The sequence below is a fragment of the Pimephales promelas genome, chromosome 5 (assembly GCF_988280905.1).
Source record: "Pimephales promelas chromosome 5, fPimPro1.hap1.1, whole genome shotgun sequence".
NCBI classification, from domain to species: Eukaryota; Metazoa; Chordata; class Actinopteri; order Cypriniformes; family Leuciscidae; genus Pimephales; species Pimephales promelas.
In genome coordinates this window covers 23,208,925-23,228,413 of record NC_142773.1, presented here as the reverse complement: position 1 = coordinate 23,228,413, position 19,489 = coordinate 23,208,925, and the positions used below count along the sequence as shown (strand labels likewise).

At 36.2% G+C, this 19,489-nt stretch overlaps 3 protein-coding genes across 3 annotated transcripts; 1 reads left to right on the top strand and 2 right to left on the bottom strand.

Moving 5' to 3' along the window:
- Nucleotides 1–370: 370 nt before the first annotated feature.
- Nucleotides 371–4,911, bottom strand: rbp2b (retinol binding protein 2b, cellular). The gene is made up of 4 exons (XM_089131141.1): nt 4,781–4,911; nt 4,436–4,614; nt 697–798; nt 371–495 (listed from the first exon to the last, which is right to left on the bottom strand). The coding sequence occupies exons 1-4, from the start codon at nt 4,851–4,853 to the stop codon at nt 442–444; spliced, it is 408 nt and encodes a 135-aa protein (XP_088987267.1). The 5' UTR covers nt 4,854–4,911; the 3' UTR covers nt 371–441.
- A 3,014-nt stretch (nt 4,912–7,925) lies between these two features.
- On the top strand, nt 7,926–10,811 carry rbp1.2 (retinol binding protein 1, cellular, tandem duplicate 2). Its single transcript, XM_089131691.1, has 4 exons — nt 7,926–8,001; nt 8,979–9,157; nt 10,229–10,330; nt 10,734–10,811. The coding sequence occupies exons 1-4, from the start codon at nt 7,926–7,928 to the stop codon at nt 10,809–10,811; spliced, it is 435 nt and encodes a 144-aa protein (XP_088987817.1).
- Nucleotides 10,812–10,874: 63 nt separating this feature from the next.
- Nucleotides 10,875–14,779, bottom strand: rbp1.1 (retinol binding protein 1, cellular, tandem duplicate 1). Its single transcript, XM_039654554.2, has 4 exons — nt 13,756–14,779; nt 12,759–12,937; nt 11,987–12,088; nt 10,875–11,519 (listed from the first exon to the last, which is right to left on the bottom strand). The coding sequence occupies exons 1-4, from the start codon at nt 13,826–13,828 to the stop codon at nt 11,469–11,471; spliced, it is 405 nt and encodes a 134-aa protein (XP_039510488.2). The 5' UTR covers nt 13,829–14,779; the 3' UTR covers nt 10,875–11,468.
- Nucleotides 14,780–19,489: the final 4,710 nt, after the last annotated feature.

Below are 19,489 nucleotides of genomic sequence, written 5' to 3'. Positions count from 1 at the left end.
TTTCGTACAGTTGCTGATATTTACATTAGCTAATACATTCTGATTGCTTGTAATGTTAATCAGTGAGATCTTTATAATAGCAGACTACTTGAATCTAAATATCAGTTGTCATTTACATCCCAATAATATGTCCTCGTAAAGTGATATTGATCAAAGCTAGTTTTTATTTGTGTGGGGCAAAATATAATGCAATGCAATACAATAATGATTGAGAGATCAAAAGCCCAGTGGATCATATTTGATGCTCACATTTTAACACTTTTTAAAAAAAAAAAATATATATATATATATATATATATATTTTTTTTTTTGTTGATAGTGTCACATTGTGAGTCATTTTCATCTCCTGAGAAAGCAGTGATGCCTAAAGTTAACACACAGCTTGATTTTAATAGACTTGTTGAGTAGCTAAATAAATGTGACATTGAATCACATGAGAATTCAGTCTTTTCTTTTATACACTTGTCGGCACACAGCATCCTCACATGTCAACTCCTGCAAGTGAAATGATGAGGTCAAAACATGTCCCTTGTGTTGTAAGTACAGCAGAGCAGGACTTTTATGAAAGCATAAAAGCATACACTTTACACTTCAAATGTCTTAATTATATGTCATAAAAACAGAAATATTTATATGAAATAATGTTGCTTTTAACGTTGTTTTGGTTAATATTATCCATTAAATGAGGATGCTCACCAGATAAAGTTTGTCATCTTCTATCCAGTGTTTCCATCCTCGGTTGGCTTTCTCACCTTTCTGGGTGGCCACCAATTTGTCACCTTCCCAGGTCACCAGAGTCTGAATATGTAGTCAAATCAACAGTGTACAAATTGCAGTGTTAACAGTTATTAATTCCCAAAGACTTAAAAGTACTCCCCTTCAGTGTAGTTACAGGTTGCTAGACTATTCTATGCAGTGTAATTTTATTACACTGAAAGTGCAAAAAAATTGTTTGTTGTTAACATTAACAATTTGAGAACAAAGTATAATTTGCGCAGTTTTACGTGATATGATAAGCGATCGTTAGATTTAATCAGAGCGAATTACTGCTATGATTTTCTTCCCCTTAGTTGGTAAGAACCAGAACAAAAGTGGATGTTACTTGCATGTTCAGATGATATTTTCCGGTGAAAATTATTATGTTGGTCATACTTCCAAAAATAATAATCTGTGATTCTGAATTTGAGCCAGACCGATATATCGGTAGACTGATATTGTCGTCCGATATTAGGCATTTTCCAAACTATCGGTATCAACAGTTATAATGGCCAATAAATGAATATTTCGAAAATAAAATAAAAACGAATGAAACACGCTTGAACCATGTCATGAGTGTTGGAGTAATACATAGTACATAAAATTCCAACGCGTTCTCATCCCAAAGCGCCATATAGGACGCTTTTGCAAAAGCATAAATTTCCAACGCACATGGCACCCTTTAACGTCTAATGAGACGCTTCGGTTATGGTTAAGTTTAGGTAAGGTGTAGGGTAAGGGTTAGACCACTAGGGGGCGCCTTCTGCCCAAATATATCTGCGTCCCATTTCACGTTAAAGGGTGCCATGTGCGTTGAATATTTACGCTCTTGCAAAAGCGTCCTATATGGCGCTTTGGGATGAGAACGGGCTCAAAATTCATACATAAAATAGTACATACACAAAATACATACATACATAGTAATACATAAAATAAATAATATATCGGCCGATATATCGGAATATCGGATTTTAAAACCCAAAAATATTTGTATCGGTATCGGCCTTTAAAATCCTTTGTCGGTCGGGCTATTTTCTGAATGCCAGTATCGGTGTGTCAACTGACAGCCGCACACTCTCCTCAAACATTGGATTCATCCACGCTGTGTCTTGTCGAAGTACAACTCATGTAAAGTTTCCGCAACTATTAGCAATTGCATATTTCGAACAGAGGTCTATAACAGATAAAGAGGAAAAACTGTGGACTGCAGCTTTAAGTATCCTGTAGCGCGCAGCCAAGCAAACAACAAATGCAGCAACAGTGGGGAGACTTTTTTTTGTAGACTTTATTCACCTTATGTTGTAAAAGTAATTTAATTAATTCTAAAATGAAGGATGTGAATATAAATCATCTATAGCCATAATTTAAATTGTATTGCATTACTGAATTTTGGAAATATTAGCCTCAACTGACATTTTTTTTTAAATCCTTTTTAGATTTGGCCAAGACCCTTGCAGTGTCAAGTGAAGGAAGCACCTCTCATGAGATTGCAAAAGAATGCTGAAGACGAATCCAGAATTGTGAGTGTCATTATATTTTATTCTATGTGTGCAGTGCAAATTTTAATACATGACGAACGAACATGGAACATAAACCTAACTGGGCAACCACACAAAGCTTTGTTCAGACCTGGAATTTACATGTGTCTTGGGTGATGTGTTTTCATTGTCACAATTCATGATCAAACATCAATGACTATGTCATTGTGTTCATTCAAGATATTAAACTGCAAAAAGTTAAAGGGTTGACCCGAAAGTGTAAAATTCTTATTTCTCACCCTCATGTCATTCCAAACCCGAAAAGACTTTTGTTCATCTTCGAAACTCAAGGTGTGAGAGAGATGTGAACATCACTATACTGACCACACAATCATCTGAATGGCTCAGAGAGATATGGTTGTCATTATGCTGTACTGTTTGACGATGTTTTTGTTCAGGTTAGAGAATAAGATTATCTATACGAGTTCATGCATTTTTTGCTGAAGTTATCACTTCCGTGATTTAAAATGGGGCAGCGATCTTGCATCAATTCGTCTCCTCCTTAATTTGATTCCACCATCAAAGACCTAGAAAGATGTCCTTATATCAAGCTGAACAACACCTTGTCGCCTTCAAAAAGGTAAATTTGAACATGTCAGTCACACTACATGTCTTCCTCAAAATATTGCCATTTTGGGTTGATTGTGGAAAACTAATTTAAAGACGGCCAATTGGAGAGTTGACTTTGAGTGTTATTTTTGTCTTTGGCAGGTACCAGCATGCAAGAACACCTTACCTGCTCGCTGCCGGTGATGCTGATGGCAACAAACTCAAATACTACTACTTCTACTATCTCTGTTGGGACAAAGAGGAACTGCATTCATGGATGCTACACTGTTTATAAGTAGTTTTCTGCAATTGTCTTCCAATCTACCTGTCATATTTGCTCATGTCTTGGCAAATTTCATGATTTTATGCTTTTTATTGACTTATTATTTTCTGTGAAACTCCTCATGAATGTGATCATTTGACCTTTACACATCTGGCATTTGTTTTAAAGGAGCCACTTTGCCCATTTGTTAAATCAACTTTGTATTTATACGTCTGAAGACTCTTGATTTTATGACTTATCTTTACATTGACAGTATAATAGTGTAAATTGTGCACTGAACAGATATATTTTATATATACTTTATATACTTATAGTGCAATCGAATGGAGTTAAATCAGCACCAGGGGTGTTGAAAACCCCATAGTGTAAAACTTAAACAACAATTGTAAGTGTAACACTTGACACTCTGCTATCACTGTAAATTGAACACTACAAGTGAAGAGTTCAGATGCAAAAGCCTCTAAATGCCATTTGAAATTTTCTTCTTTAATGATGATTTTTATCAAACTTGTATATTTAAGTTCAGTAATATCACTTAAATAACAATTAATAGGTTATCATCATTGCCATTTAAGTGAAATTACTGAACTTAAATATACAAGTTTGATAAAAATCATCATTAAAGAAGAAAATTTCAAATGGCATTTAGAGGCTTTTGCATCTGAACTCTTCAAGTACTTTTTACATTATTGGGACCAAATATGATCCGGAGTAGTGTTAAAATTAACATTTTAAGAGTTAATTTGACACTGTGTTTTAATTAAACCCCAGGAACTGGCCTGTTTTTATATTTATTTACATGATTTTAATAAAAAACAAAAGTCTTTTTTTCTTTTTAAACAAATTCTTGTTTTAATATATGTATTTTTTATATTAATCATCAGATAACTTGGGACCATGGTCTATAAAAAAGAGCTGTTGCTTATTTGCAAATCTATACTCTTTCTTATTAATGCTGACTACTGACAAGTTTGCCAATAAATCTGGCTAGAATTAATATATGGCTCATTACTTACATGAAAATCATTTTTTTTTTTGTACTCTTAATCTGAAAGTAAGTATGTTTTCTGGAGAATGCATTGACTTATACTTAAGTGTACTTGTTATTCAAATGACATGTGAAAAAAAAAATCCTTTAATGTATTTGGTCCTTTTGGGTAAAAGTTGAGGCCTGTTATCTATTTGTTTTACTTTTCATCACTGAACAAACTGACTGAGATCATGGTCGACAGGCCAAGTCTGGGGTACTAGTAACTACAGGTAAATAAATTCCAAGAAGAGGATCACAATTATAAAGGGAATTTTTCACCTTTATCAACCTGTTGTCAAATCCCTTAGTAAATTCTTCCTTCTCAACTCCAACAGTGAAGATCAGCTCAAAGCTTATGAAGGCGCTCTGTGTCTTAATCACAAAGTTATCCCCATCCTGGGTAAAGATCTTTGTTGGAGTAAGGTGGGCTGCAATCTTCCGAAGGGGAAAGCCAATGTCTATGTAAGAAATAGAATTACAAAATATTTGGAACCTGGCATAGTAATTTCAACTTACTTTAGGCTTTGTCTAATATCAGAGTAAGTGATCTAAAATGGCACAAACATTGCTTTCTCTTATTTCTCTTTGGACTTAAACTGATACCAGACATCTGATCAGGCTTACCCAGTGCTTGAAGGTAATTCTCAAGGTTTCTGTGCGACTCCAGCTCCCATTTTCCAGTGAAATCCACGGGCATGGTTGTGTGATTAACTCTGGACTTCAGTAGTAATACCAGGTCATGTGAGGAGCTTTTATACTCAACTGTTTATTCACAATGAGGGGAGAGAGCAAAGTAAAGATAAGTGCGATCTCTGACCTACAACTGAAGAGAAGACCGATCACCTACTGAAAAAAGTGTGAAGGTTCTTTGGGGTTCCTGTGCTTTTCTGTTTTGTTAAGGTTGCCTTTAATATTCCCTGTGCACTATTTGTAATTTAAAAGAAGTTGTGCTATTCTGACCTCATAATGTAAAATGTACTATAAACTTATTCATCATCACAGTCTTTGCAGTATAAGTGTGATGCTCTTGCATGGAAGGTCTTTCTCCTAGTACTTCCAGATTCTGTGATCTTTGTGCACTGCCACTTCCGTTGAATCACTGATCTCGCTGGCGAACTGATGACAGACTACGCTAAGTTTATTTATATGGCATCCCTGGTAAATTAGTCTGATTCACTAAAGTGTAGGCTGCAAACGTGCTACCTTGTTTTATTTTAAAGTTTTAATCCACTTCTTCCATATTCTCAATTCAGTCGGGAATCCATGAAAACGGTTGGCGTTGTTGGTTAGATTTACAAATTGGAACAGAGCAGTGACATAAACAGTCTCAGGCATTGTTGAACTGCGTCGGAAGTGGACATGCACAAAGTTGACAAATCCCGCCCATGAAACCCGGAAGCGTGATAATCCCCTATTGTATATTTACCAATAAGAATTCAATTAGAGAGCTTTACAATTCAATTCTTTAACAATTGCAATTAGAGAGCTCTCTAGTTGTAATTGCTACTAAACTGAATTGTAAAGCTCTCTAATTTAATTCTTAATAGTAAACATACAATTACGATGAGTAAGACTGGATATAATTTAAGCCAAAACGGCTTGCCATACTATCTGCACTGCCATTGTCACCATGTCGTTGTTCATTTGAATAGGTGTTGAGAATGGTTGTTGTCGCTGGTGTTGCCAAAAAACAGTTTTCTATTTGAATACATTGTATTAAATTAAAATGTAATTTATTCCTGTGATGGCAAAACTGTATTTTCAGCATCATCACTCCAGTCTAGAAATCATTCTAATAATATGTTATGGTGCTCAAGAAACATTTCTTATTATAATCAATGTTGAAAATAGCTATGCTGCTTAAAATATTAGTGGAAATCGTGATACCTTTAGGATTCTTTAATGAATAGAAAGTTATTTCAATGCAAATGGCATAGTGCAAACAACATTGTAAATCTGCCACCCACTGAGATGCTGCTGCAGAAAAGAGGGCGAGTGAGGCATTATACAACATTTTTTTTGATCTTCATTGATCTGAGAAACTCTGTTTTTGGACTCTATTGTTAAGCATGGAAGACAAGATAAGAGGAAATGTGTCAGAAAGAACAAGGACCATTTCCAGCGTTTGATGTTCAGAAGATCAGAATATCCAAAGGCTACACTTTATTCTGTCACCACTGTTCCAGCACTTTGTGTATATTTATGAGTCAGACTTTATCTTGAATGCTCCATCCAGTGTGTCATTAAACAGAACAGGCCTGTAAGAAAGTAGGACGAATATGAAATTACAGAGGAAGAATATTTTAGTATGACTCTTTATGTTTTGTAAGCCTTTTTGCTTTTGCAGAAAGGGGAAAAGATCTGGATGTATTCGAACTTAAATGGCCTGAACACAAAAGTGAACATTTTTGTATGAAATTCCCATAGCTCTTGTCTGTCAATCTGTCTGTCAAAACAACAGCAAAAATAAATAAAAAACAAAAATCTGCTTATTTTGTTCCATTGGAAAAACAAAACTACATGGAATGACATGAGGATTTAAGAAGAATATAACACAACATGACAGTAAAGATATTTTTAATGTCACAAAAGATATATCGTCCCCTTGGAATTATAAGGTTCTGCGTTCTGAACAGTTTTGAGATATTGAGCTTCAAAGTTTTTGCATTCCATAGCCTATAAATGTGTATGGGGAACAAATTTCTTTCAAACATAAAAATAACAGGGACCCTAAATGTACAAAACACAACACATAATGTAAATAAATTGTCACAGAATAAGAATATGAGAATAACTCAATTTTGAAAAAAAAAAAAATGTCAGATAGAACCTTATAATTCCAAGGGGATATTTCAAATTTTGTTATTTTATACTTTCTATTCATCAAAAAAAATCCTGAACCAAATTTGGAATGGTTGTGTAGATACACCAAGACAAGTTTGGTTGGCAAAAGCACACATGTGATTGATGGAAAAGAAAAGAGGCCATGTTCAGAAAAATAAACAACTCAGGAATCTCATTGTGGCGAATGCGAGCAGGATAATGGCCGAGTGACGTGAGAGCGGCGCGAGGCCGGTGGCGTGGTAATTAGCGACACTTGTGACGCACTGGCCTCACATCTCACGGACGATAGTACAGATGGAGAGAGTAACAGGCCTTATTTTATGTTGTGTATTGTTTTTGTGGCAAGCAGTCGTCCGCGAGGGGCTGCTGGCTTACTTTCATTTTGTATTTGTTTATTTTATTATTAAAGTCCTGCTGGTTCCTGCCTCCTTCTTCCCATATAACGAACCCTGTAACACTCATGTATATTTTATTCTACATTTCACAACACTTCAGAATAATTTAGTCAGGAAGACTGACCTCATTACTGACAGGTCTTCACCTGAACAATCTCTCTCTCTCTCTTGCTCAATAGTCTGAAAGCATGACACCTTTTGACAGCATTGTGATTGTTGCTTTGACTGACTGTTGTGCAGCTGACAGACTGAGAATCAAAACAATTACAGATATATCTGTCTGTTCACATGCAGGGACTGACATGAGGTCATGAGATGCATCACGCATTGGAATTCACATCCCTTGACACAGCTCCTGTTCAGAAAAAGAGGAAACAATTCTCTACATGTGTCCCACAACATGCAAATACTCTTTTAGATAATCCAAAGGCCCTAATTGGCTTTAGGATTACAACCTGCCGTGTGATTTGAGACACCATACCGCACCTTGATGTCGAAACATCAGTGCAGAAGACAAAAAAGCAGTAAAGATGTCTCCTGTGGACATGAATGGATACTGGAAAATGACAAGTAATGAAAACTTTGATGAATACATGGAAGTGCTAGGTAGGCTAATACTTCATTTTATATTTATTTATTTATTATACCCCTGTGAAATGAATTTCCTTTGCTGATCGAGGTACACTCTTAGAAGAAAATGATCTATATAACCTTAAAAGGTTCTATCAGCGATACGTATTTGGAACCCCTAAAAGGTTCGATACAGAACCTTTTTTAAGAGTTCGATAATAAGAACCCTTTAGAGTTCTTTCTTTGTAAATGGAACTTTTTGGGTTCATTCATTATCATTTGTTTTGTTCTTTCCGGATTAAATATTTCATAATATTGACAAACATCAAGACCCTAAAATGTATTTATGAATGCATCACAAAATTCAAGATATGGGGGTTAGAAAATTTATATATTCATATCATTTTATGTAGTAAATCAATATCACACGAAGAGTGCCATTTCAGTTTTTAAGCCATTAAGTTACTACAACACTTTAATAAACACTAATTTAATTACAACTGCAAAATATTGCAGAATAATGTAATATATGAATGAATAAAAGCCTACATAGAACCTTTGTGCCAAAATAGTTCTTTCTTGTCATTATATAACCTTTTTTTTTTAGCATAAAAGGTTCTTTGGAGTTGAGTAAAGAACCCTATATGATTCATTTAGAACCCCAATTAACCCTTTTTTCTAAGAGTGTATGTGAGAAGTGGTAATATATTCTGTTGAAAATGGTCAAGTAGCTGCCTTAAATTTTTAAATACAATCAACTTGGATGTTTAAGTAATTTCAACTTAAGATACATCAAACTGACTTTAAAAAACGAGGTGAATCTTCTTGTATAACTAAAAAAAAAAAACATTTCATAACTTATTCATCATATAATTTTTTACATTTTGCTTGTATTTTGTACTCAATATAAAAGTGTTATAACTCTGGCAGACCTCATTATATTTTGTTGTTTTACATAGAGTAAAAATGGGCTCATGTATGGTTGACCAATTCTATATGTATTCAACTTACAGATGTGAACATTGTCATCAGAAAAATTGCCAGCTATCTCATCTTTGATAAGGAGATTGTTCAGAATGGTGATCATTTTAATATTAAGACTCTCACCACCTTTAGGAACTACAATATGGATTTTGATGTTGGAAAGGAGTTTGAGGAGGATTTGGTTGGGGTAGATGACAGGAAATGTATGGTAAGTGACCTCCTAGAAGGTACAAATTAATGCACAACTAACAGAAATTAATAAAAACTTTTTGTGAATTACACTCAAATTAAGGCTCTTTATGATTCCACGAGAGACCCATGGAAACTTTCCATTCCACAAAAGGGTCTTTATACTGGAAAAAGATGTTATATGTTGTACTATTCTGACCTATATTTCCTATTGTCAAGGATGACTCAGTGATTATGCCATTAAATAGGATTAGACGGAGATAGACAGACAAAGACTGACTCTTAAATCCATGAGGTTTTCGGCTAATGCCGCAAACACCTGGTGCTCCAGGTCAACCAGTTTAGGCATGTTAGTGTTCAGTTTACAATGAGAGCTTTATTGGGGTTAAATGTATTTTTTGTTAAGTCCATATATATATATATATATACTATATATACTGTATATACACACACACACACACACACACACACACACACACACACACACACACACACACACACACACACACACACAGAATTAAGCTATTTCTTGTAAATGTGAGAGACTGCAATTCTTTCAATTCATTCTCAGAAAAAAGGTTTACTGTGGTTAAACCTAGTTCTAAAAAGTGATCAGTTGGTTTAACTTACAAAAAGTAAGTTAATTGCCTTAAAATTAATTAAACTTCACGCACAATTGAAAAAAAAGTTATGTGGAATTAAGTTCATATAACTTAATTTTTTCAATTCTGCTTGAAGTTTTTTTTTTTATTTTATTTATATTTATGATCCCAAAATGGAAAAGGTTCTATGAAGGACCTGACAAAACCCTTTAAGTTACTACTTTTTTTTAGAGAGAGGCAAATAATAAGAACAATAATGTAAATGATTTAATTGTTATCACCATAAACCAGTCTGTGTGATTCTGCTAATAAATTAAAATAATACTAATAATGTACACAGCTAAAATAACTGACACCAAATACCTTGCACTTTATACACTGATTTATGTTTTTGGTAAAGTACACAATTTATTCTCTAATCTGTGTGAATTGTCAGTCGGTTCCAGCTTCATCTCTTTCAGTGGCGTGTATCTGTCCTTGTTTTGTAGACCACGGTAAACTGGGAGGGAGACAAACTGGTGTGTGTGCAGAAAGGAGAAAAGGAGGGAAGGGGCTGGACACAGTGGGTCAAAGGGGATGAGTTACATGTGGTAAGTTTGTATAAGGACGTAGTTCATATGAGGACATGGTCTGTTGTATAATGGTCACACTTGGCTGATTCTTGTTGTTGGTGTAGTCAACAGTGCAATTAATGAGATAATATCATTACCGCGGCAGACACCCGTTACAATAGCAAACATGTTTCAAATGTGTATAAGCTGCAATCTATATTTAGTATCTTCATTATACAACTGTTTGGGATTCTTTGTTACTCAACAACATTGGTGCATAGTGAGCACTAACCTCCATAATTGACCTACTGTTGGGGTTGTTGGCATAATGTGTGTGTGTGTGTGTGTTTCTTCCAAAAAAAGTCTCTAATGCTCACCAAGGCTGCATTTGATCAAAAATATAACATTTTTTTTTTTATTTTTTTTTTATTTTAATTAACAGGAAATGCGAGCCTGTGGAGTGGTGTGTAAACAGGTTTTTAAGAAACAAGTTCTCAACGGATGTCCCATGAACAAGTAATCAACTGTGAATAAAAAGTTCCTGCCTATTAATAATAGTCAATGCTAATATATAGTCCTTTTTAAGAGTAGATATTGGCTTTTTTATTCATGTCATGTAAACAATGTGTGGTGAAACTTTGTCAAAGAAAATAAAATGCAACACGAAAAACATGTTCACTATTCTCATCAGTTTTCTTTATTTTGTTAGTTGTGATTTATCACACTTTCAGCACACATGATATACAGTACAATGGATGCAGGAGTGCAGGTTTACAGCCCCTTCCCATTTCATCCTCCTCTTCCTGCTTCTGAAAAGAGCTCAATTTTCTGTGGGGTCAAGACCCATCTTATCTCAGAAAGACCCTCAGATGTAAAGACGGTATTTTTAGACAGCAGTAAATCTCTCAGGAGGCATAGTGACCGCAGCGCGACCAAACCCACACACAAATGAATTTAAAATGTGTCTGCAATATCCACTAAAGTAGGCTAATTGCTCATTTGGAAAACACTTTGTCTGATGAGTATACTCTAGAAAGGCACATCAAGCAGATGCATATATGCAAAATGCAAGTGTAAACAGAAAGATTGATGAATGATGGATGAATGGATGCACAGCTCAGTCTATGGTGGTTGTATCTGTCTTCTCCACTAGGTGGCTTAACTATACAACGTAAGCTTAAGACTTCTTGAAAACCTGCTTGGACACAACTCCAGCTGCTCTCAGCTCCTACATAGAAAATATACAGAACAGAATTATAAAACAAAACAGATTTTCATAGAAATCAATCATGCTCCTGTGTCTCTACAAATGGCACTTCTCACCAGCAGGTGGTGCTATGTGCCTAAATATAGATTCTCTAAAAGACCGTAGACAAAGGGTTTTTTTTTTTTTTTTTTTTTTTTTTTTTTTTTTTTGTCAAAGGGGTTTGTTTTGGGTAATTAAGCGCAACATTGCACAGAGGTGGTCGAACATCTGTTGTTAACGTTTTAGATGAGTTCAATTGCACAATAGCCTTGAAACGATAACGTTCCCTGCACAATGAGCCCCTATTCACACTGGTGAGCACGTGTCATTTGTATCATCAGTTATCATATGTTTTACACTAACTGTTTCAACAAGTAATTGTTGTATTGAGGCAAATGAGAGTGTATAAGAAAAGATGTTTCAGGTGTAGTTTAGTATACATTACACACCAAGTGAAGTTCATCTCCTTCAATCCAGTGGGTCCAGCCCCTGCCCTCAATCTCTCCTTTCTGCACACACACAAGCTTGTCTCCATCCCAGGTGATGGTAGTCTGTCGATTAAACAATGCAACGATGCAACGTTTACCACAACATGTTTAAATAAGTGGAATTTACGGGTTGATATTTAATCTTTAACATAAATTATATATAAAATGAATGTTAGTCTTATGGACACCCCTTCAAGTAAAGTGTTACCAAATAATGAAGTGCATGGGTAAATCTATAACAAGTACTGCATTATTACAAATATATATATATATATATATATATATATATATAATTCACAATTTATTTCACTCATGTCATAATCAGATAAATGAATGCTATTTTTATGACACTAAAGCATAATTTAAAAAAAAAAAAAATTCTCAAGTTTGGAGAAGGTCACATAGCCACCAAAAACTGAATCTGAATTACTAAAACAAGGATAAAACTGGTGCTCTCACTTAATATTTCAGTCATTGCAGTTTTAAATGGCTTTCTGTATGTAACACAACTGCATTCCACATACACGTGAGGGGATTTACAATCAAATAAGTCATTCAAGTGAACAGAAATCACATGAGAAAGCCAAGCTATTTCAGACATTTATAGGCCAAAGACTGAAAAAAGCAGTAGCAGACAAACACCACTCTACAATTTATGTATAGTCATTTTTTTCTCTCCATCACTGTAATCTGGATTATTTATTGCATGAAAGTAAATTGTTGGTACACTCACCATACATTTCCTGCCATCAACTGCACCCAGGTCTTCCTCAAACTCCTGACCAATCACAAAGTCCATGTCATAGTTCTTGAATGTGCTGATAGTCTTGATGACAAAGTGATCTCCATTCTGGGTGACATCTTTGTCAGGTTTTAACAAAACAGCAATTTTCCTGATAGCAACATTAATATCTTTAGGAATTGTGAGAGAGAAAAAGAAAAAGAAAATTACAATTAGTAGCCCAGTTGAACACATCTGTTTATAAATCAGTGCAAGTTAGTGTTTACTTAGATATCTAAATACTTTCATTAACCCCTTAACTGCCACCCCCCTTTTTTCGCATTGACATGAAAATCACTATGCAACCTTAAATGGTTGTAATTCAAGAATGCTTTGGAAAGTAGACCTAGACTTTCCAGTTACCACTAATACGTTTTAAATGATCTAATTAGGCTACATTTCTTGCTAATATAGAGTTTCGTTTATAAACATAAGCATGTGACTAATGTTCTGATTTAAAGACTGACAATAGCACGACCAATGGCATGCAAGTGCGAGCTGTGAAAGAGCATTTCATTGGTTGAAAGTACAAAACGAAAACTCCCCTTTCACAGAATGAGTCGGACAGGTAGGCTACTGAACAAGTCGTCTCGTTTGTGATCAAGGATATGTCCGATTTGAAGGGCATTTGAGAATCAATTTCGGTAAAAATCGGTTAAGTGTGAATAATTTAACTCATTCGACAACACTCAGGTCGCCATCTGGCATAACGACTTGTTACGACGTGACTCTGAACACCGCAAACTACTACCGACGATTCGAGCCACTGACTGTAAATTAATGAATCAACTCCACAGCATTACGTGATTCGGTTTCATCCTATGATTTCATCCAAGAATTTAGAGTTGGAAGTTTTGTAAAAAAAGAAAATAGTTTTTAAATAAGGCAAGAATTCATGCAGTCACATACCAAATCTCAAATAATAATATTAATGATAATAAAAACTTACCGAGAGCTTTGAGATACTCCTCAAAGTTGTCATTGGAGATCATTTTCCAGTAGCCGTTATAATCAGCAGGCATTGTGAAATGTGGATTTCTCCGTGTCCTGAAAGTATTTTTTAGTGGAGACCTGATGCTTGATCGTTTCCCAGCTCTTGTCGTGCAGCTCTATGTCAGCACTGCTTTTTATTTACCACCATATTAATCGGATCAGCTCATTACCGCGACACATGTGCTCAGCACAACTATAAACACTACCACAATGTGCAAAATCCCGTGCATAACCCCCGAGGATCAAAGTACAAGATATCGGAACACATGGATTAATGGTAGAGGACAATCGTTGCATTATTCACATGGATTTCCACTGTTCTGCTACGTTAACTTTTAGATTAAATGAACTGAAAACTAATTTCTCTGTTGACATGTAAATTAGAAGTCTAGGATCAGAGCATCTTGAAGAGAGTGACATTAATTTGTGATTCAGGCTCACAGTAAAAAATGAGTAGAACATGATTTTGCTCACATGACCTTCACGGTGGCACACATTCCATCCTTTACCGATTAATCTCAATTAGCATTAGGCTTTATTTCTAAATCATCCAATATGAATCTAACTCGTGCATAATATGGATGCTGCTAGCAAGAAAGAAACCTCTTTGACCCTTTATCCTTAAATGCTACAGGCCTAAATGATAAGTAAGTATGTATAGGCTATAAAAATAAAGAGGATTTAAACTGAAGATATTAGCCCCAGAAGGCCGCTATAAGTGGCTGTAGCATGAGAAAAAGATTATGTTGTTTTAAGGTAATCCTGGATATAGTCTTACCAAAACATTATTTGAGTTTGATGTAACATACTCAATGCACATTGCCAGCTAAATAAGTATAATTTTTGAATAGTTTACGTAACCCTAAATTTTAAACCAATGCTGCATGAGTTTGACCCTCAACCTACAGGCTTCTGCATATCAGCTGTTTTATTGAGGAATTGCAAGTTTGGATAGACATTTTGTTCTTTAGATTCTAAGCTATGGTTTCACAGCCCATTCTCACCCCCAAGGCGTCACTTAACTGAACCGCCTTGGGAAGCATTTAGACATGCTTCAATATCTGACGTTTTAGGCGCCCTTTAGCGTCAGTTAGATGACGCCATAGGATCGCGTGTACCCTACCCCCACCCCACACCTAAACCTAACCGCGTCCTCTAACTGACGGTTTCCTTTAGCGTCAGTTAGATGACGCCGTAGGATCGCGTCATGTAAGTGACGCTAAAGGGCGCCTAAAACGTCAAATACAGCCCATTCTCACTCCCAAGGCGTCACCTAACTGACGCCTTGGGAAGCATTTGGACATGCTTCAATATCTGACGCTTTAGGCGCCCTTTAGCGTCAGTTAAATGACGCCCTAGGATCGCGTGTACCCTACCCCAGCCCATTCTCACCCCCAAGGCGTCACCTAACTGACGCCTTGGGAAGCATTTGGACATGCTTCAATATCTGACGCTTTAGGCGCCCTTTAGCGTCAGTTAGATGACGCCCTAGGATCGCGTGTACCCTACCCCCACCCCACACCTAAACCTAACCGCGTCCTCTAACTGACGCTTTCCTTTAGCGTCAGTTAGATGAAGCCATAGGTTCGCGTCATGTAAGTGACGCTAAAGGGCGCCTAAAACGTCAAATATTGAAGCATGGTCAAAGGTGACGCCTTGGGGTGAGAATGCGTTGCCTACCCCCACCCCACACCTAAACCTAACCGCGTCCTCTTACTGACGCTTTCCTTTAGCATCAGTTAGATGACGCCGTAGGATCGCGTCATGTAAGTGACGCTAAAGGGCGCCTAAAACGTCAAATATTGAAGCATGGTCAAAGGTGACGCCTTGGGGTGAGAATGCGTTGTCAAATATTGAAGCATGGTCAAAGGTGACGCCTTGGGGTGAGAATGCGTTGGGTTTCATCATAGTCTGTTAAAATATGGACTGAATGTTGAAGTAGCCTTTATTATTACCTGAATATGTCATACATAACTTATACCTTATCTTCATGTTGTCAGATTTTGATGTTGTATAGATATGTGAGATATTTTTCCATGGAGTTTTGATGCATGTACTGTACTAGGTAATTGGAAACTCTGACTACTATTCACACAAACAAACACAAAACCACCACCACACAGACAGGTTCATTCCATCTTTCTTTATTTTATGTTTTTTTTTTTTTTCATTTTCAATTTTGTTGGCACATTTTAGTACGCATGGTACAATACACACAGGGTTCATCAAGCTATGAGAGCTGCAGGAGCCAGACTACATTCATCATCTTCTGGTCTGTGCTCTCCTTTCCTTTCGAGGAAGGATTTACATTTAAAGTCATATACACCTAACCCACATTTCTTGTTACACACACACCTACTTTTTTTTTACTAACTTGCAATAGCTACCTTAAAAAGCTAGGCCTACCCAACTTAATGCATAAAAATAGCTTTGTTGGTATAAATCAATGCATTTGGATTCAGTGATGTTGACTACTATTTTTTGACTTGAATAAAATCAGTTAATTTAGTGTGTTGGGGGGTGAGAAAGAAAGTGAAGAAGTTTTGTGGTAGGAACAGGATTGCAGTTTTCATGGGTTTTCATAGGATTTCTTGAAGACCTGTTTTTCTATTGTGCCAGGAACTCTAAGAGATAAGTAAACAACAGCAACCATCTGCTCTTATCTTTTTAGCACATCTGGTTAATCTTGTCAGAGCAACAATGATGACAATGATGAATAAGGCCCATGATTATGAAGATTAGTAATTTTACTCATAACTATGCAGAGTATTTCACTACAGATGGAGTGTATAATGCAGTCCTTTGCATTTTGCTAGATTTATGATTTGACGCTTCAACCAATTTCCATATAGAGAAAGAAAACAAGGGCACTGATTTAAATGTTGAAATTCATTTTACATAGAAGTTATTATGAATTTAAATCGAAATACGAAATAGGTCGCCTAATCAAAATACTTTCATCAGCTCCCGACAGATCAAACCCCTGGCAAACTACAGAGTCAGTGTCACGCCGTCAATGGTGACTGTCTCTTTGATGAAGCGATCTCCATTCTCAGAGATGCCATTGTTGGCTTCATCACAGTGGCAATTTTCCAAATTTGTGACATTTGTGTCTGCCAGGAACCACAGCCAAAATCAAAACGAGATTAATTAACTCCCAGTGTTTATTTTTATTCTTTTCTATTACTTCTGTGTTTACATTTACAAAGACTGTTTGAAAACAGGCTATTTAAATGACATAACTATTTACACGTACATCTACACTCACTTCAGAGCTGCCTTAATTCTTTATGGCATAGGTTCAACAAGATGCTGGAAACATTTCTCTGAGATTTTGGTCCATATTGACATCATGCAGTTGCAGATTTGTCAATGATGCGAATCTCCCGTTCCAGCACATCCCAAAGGTGCTCTATTGGATTGTGATCTGGTGACTTGAGGTCATTTGAGCATAGTGAACTGACAAGAAACCAGTTTTTAGATGATTTGACATATGATGTTATCCTGCTCGAAGTAGGAAGAAGATTACACTGTGGTCATAAAGGGTTGGACATGGTCAGCAACAATACTCAAGCATGCTGTGGCGTTTAAACGATGATGAATTGTTATTAAGGGGTCCAACGTCTGCCAAATATCCATGCTTTCATGTTGTTTATGGCATATTGTCAGATTTTAGTGAGCCTGTGTGAATTGTAACCAGTTTCCTATTCTTAGCTGACAGGATTGCTTCAAGATTCGACGTGTTACACACTTCTGCAGTCCTAGTGGTTATTTGAGTTACTGTTGCCATCAGCTTAACCCACACTGTAAGAAATATTCCTGTAAAAAAAACGTAAACTACTGGCAGCTGTGGTTGCCAGCACCATACCGTAAAAATACGGTGTGTTATTGTTTTTGAAATCAACAGCAAACACTGTATTGTCAGCTAGAGTATAAAACTTTAATTTAACAGCTATATGCTCTAACACAAAAACAGTAATACACCGTATTTTATCGGTATGATGCTGGCGACCACAGCTGCCAGTAGTTTACCGTTTTTTTTTTTTTTTACAGGATTATTTTTTACAGTGCCGTCTGGCCATTCTACTCTTACCTCTGGCGTCATCCAGGCATTTTCACCCCAGATCTGACACCCATTAGACATTTTTTCTGACCATTCTACATAAACCCTAGAGATGGTGGTGCGTAAAAAACGGATGTTGAACGTAAAAAACGGAACAACCATGTCACGTTCAAAGTCAAATAAAACACATTTCTTCTCAATTATGACAACGCATTCTCATCCTAGGTTGTCATATAGGTGACGTTTTTGACATTGCGTCTAAATCCGACACACATGGCATCCTTTAGCGTCAATATAACACACTTCGGTTTTGGGTAGGTTTAGGTCTGGGGTAGTGTTAGGGTTAAACCACTAGGAGGTGCCTTCTGGCCCATACATATCTGCATCTCATATTGATGCTAAAGGGTGCCATGTGCGTCGGATGTAGATGCAATGTCAAAAGCGTCACCTGTATCATATGACGCCTTGGGTGATGAGACCGGGCTGATTATGATGCTAAATGCATTGAGCTAATGGGATGTGATTGGCTGATTAGATATGTGCGTTTATGAGCAGTTGAACAGTGTAAATGGCCAGTGAGTGTGTGTATGTACATGTCGATAGATATGAATAACATGAGTGCAAATTCAATTATAAAAATTACAATATATCTGTTACTCTTTAATTTAATTAATAATTAGCAGGATTATGCAGCCCACCTAAGTAATGTGATTATGTTCCAAAGGTTTTATAGTGCAGTGCGTGCGATGATAATGTTAATTAAGCCTGCTGACGATTCCCTGCTGTTTGAACTCGTAATTGACTCACTGAGAGCTTTCAGGTACTTATTAGAGTTATAAATTGAGATCATTTTCCAATATCTGTTGTAATCATCTGGCATTATGAATTAGAGTGTGAGGATTCTTTGACACTGATGAAAATGTGAGGAGATTCAGTGCCGCTGCTTTTCTTCAAGAGAATGTCTACATTAATTCCTACATAACAAGTCCCAAATCCAATTAGAAATGATGAGTTCATCACCAAAGTTAGTGTTTTTTGTTAAAAAAGAAATTCTATCTCCCTATACATCCTATATAATACATCCCATTATGACCTACACAAGTAAATTTGCATCTGAGTTTTGCAATGGTTAATTTCCTCTGAAGGTACAAGGGATTGTTTGTATGTGTTGATAAATGTGAAACAGCATACAATGCATTATTTTGCTTGCATAATCTCAGGTTTATAAGTTCAAAGTGTGCTAAACACAATCACTATTTTAAGTAAATTAAGACCCCAAAATATATTTGGAGTCATTAGCATGAAAAAAAAAAAATTAGATGCTGAGTGGACTGCCAATTGTGGGGTAACACATTTGTAGCTAAAAGGAACACCTGGCAGGAAGCCGTTGATACGACTCTGAGCCAAATTTGGAAAATGAATGAGTGCATAGACTTTACTGGTCGGCGGTCTACACAGTTACACTCTGCCAATTATATGCATTTCGTTTTCTTCTTAAGTGGATGTAAGTGTCCTGCTTCAGTTCAGTTAATATTCATGTAATACTTCAGAACCGGTGAAGCATATTCTCAGCAATAATGAAAAGTGAACATGCCAACCGGGATTTTTCAAAACACACAAAACCGGC

Excerpts from the sequence above, each read along its gene's own strand:
- rbp2b (XM_089131141.1), bottom strand. The coding sequence starts at position 4,853 with ATGCCCGTGGATTTCACTGGAAAATGGGAGCTGGAGTCGCACAGAAAC. Across the intron at positions 4,615-4,780 it reads GAATTACCTTCAAGCACTGG|ACATTGGCTTTCCCCTTCGG; the intron begins GTAAGCCTGATC and ends TTTCTTACATAG. Across the intron at positions 799-4,435 it reads TTGACAACAGGTTGATAAAG|ACTCTGGTGACCTGGGAAGG; the intron begins GTGAAAAATTCC and ends CTACATATTCAG.
- rbp1.2 (XM_089131691.1), top strand. The coding sequence starts at position 7,926 with ATGTCTCCTGTGGACATGAATGGATACTGGAAAATGACAAGTAATGAA. Across the intron at positions 8,002-8,978 it reads TGAATACATGGAAGTGCTAG|ATGTGAACATTGTCATCAGA; the intron begins GTAGGCTAATAC and ends TTCAACTTACAG. Across the intron at positions 9,158-10,228 it reads TAGATGACAGGAAATGTATG|ACCACGGTAAACTGGGAGGG; the intron begins GTAAGTGACCTC and ends CTTGTTTTGTAG.
- rbp1.1 (XM_039654554.2), bottom strand. The coding sequence starts at position 13,828 with ATGCCTGCTGATTATAACGGCTACTGGAAAATGATCTCCAATGACAAC. Across the intron at positions 12,089-12,758 it reads TTGATGGCAGGAAATGTATG|ACTACCATCACCTGGGATGG; the intron begins GTGAGTGTACCA and ends TTTAATCGACAG. Across the intron at positions 11,520-11,986 it reads AAGGAGATGAACTTCACTTG|GAGCTGAGAGCAGCTGGAGT; the intron begins GTGTGTAATGTA and ends TTTTCTATGTAG.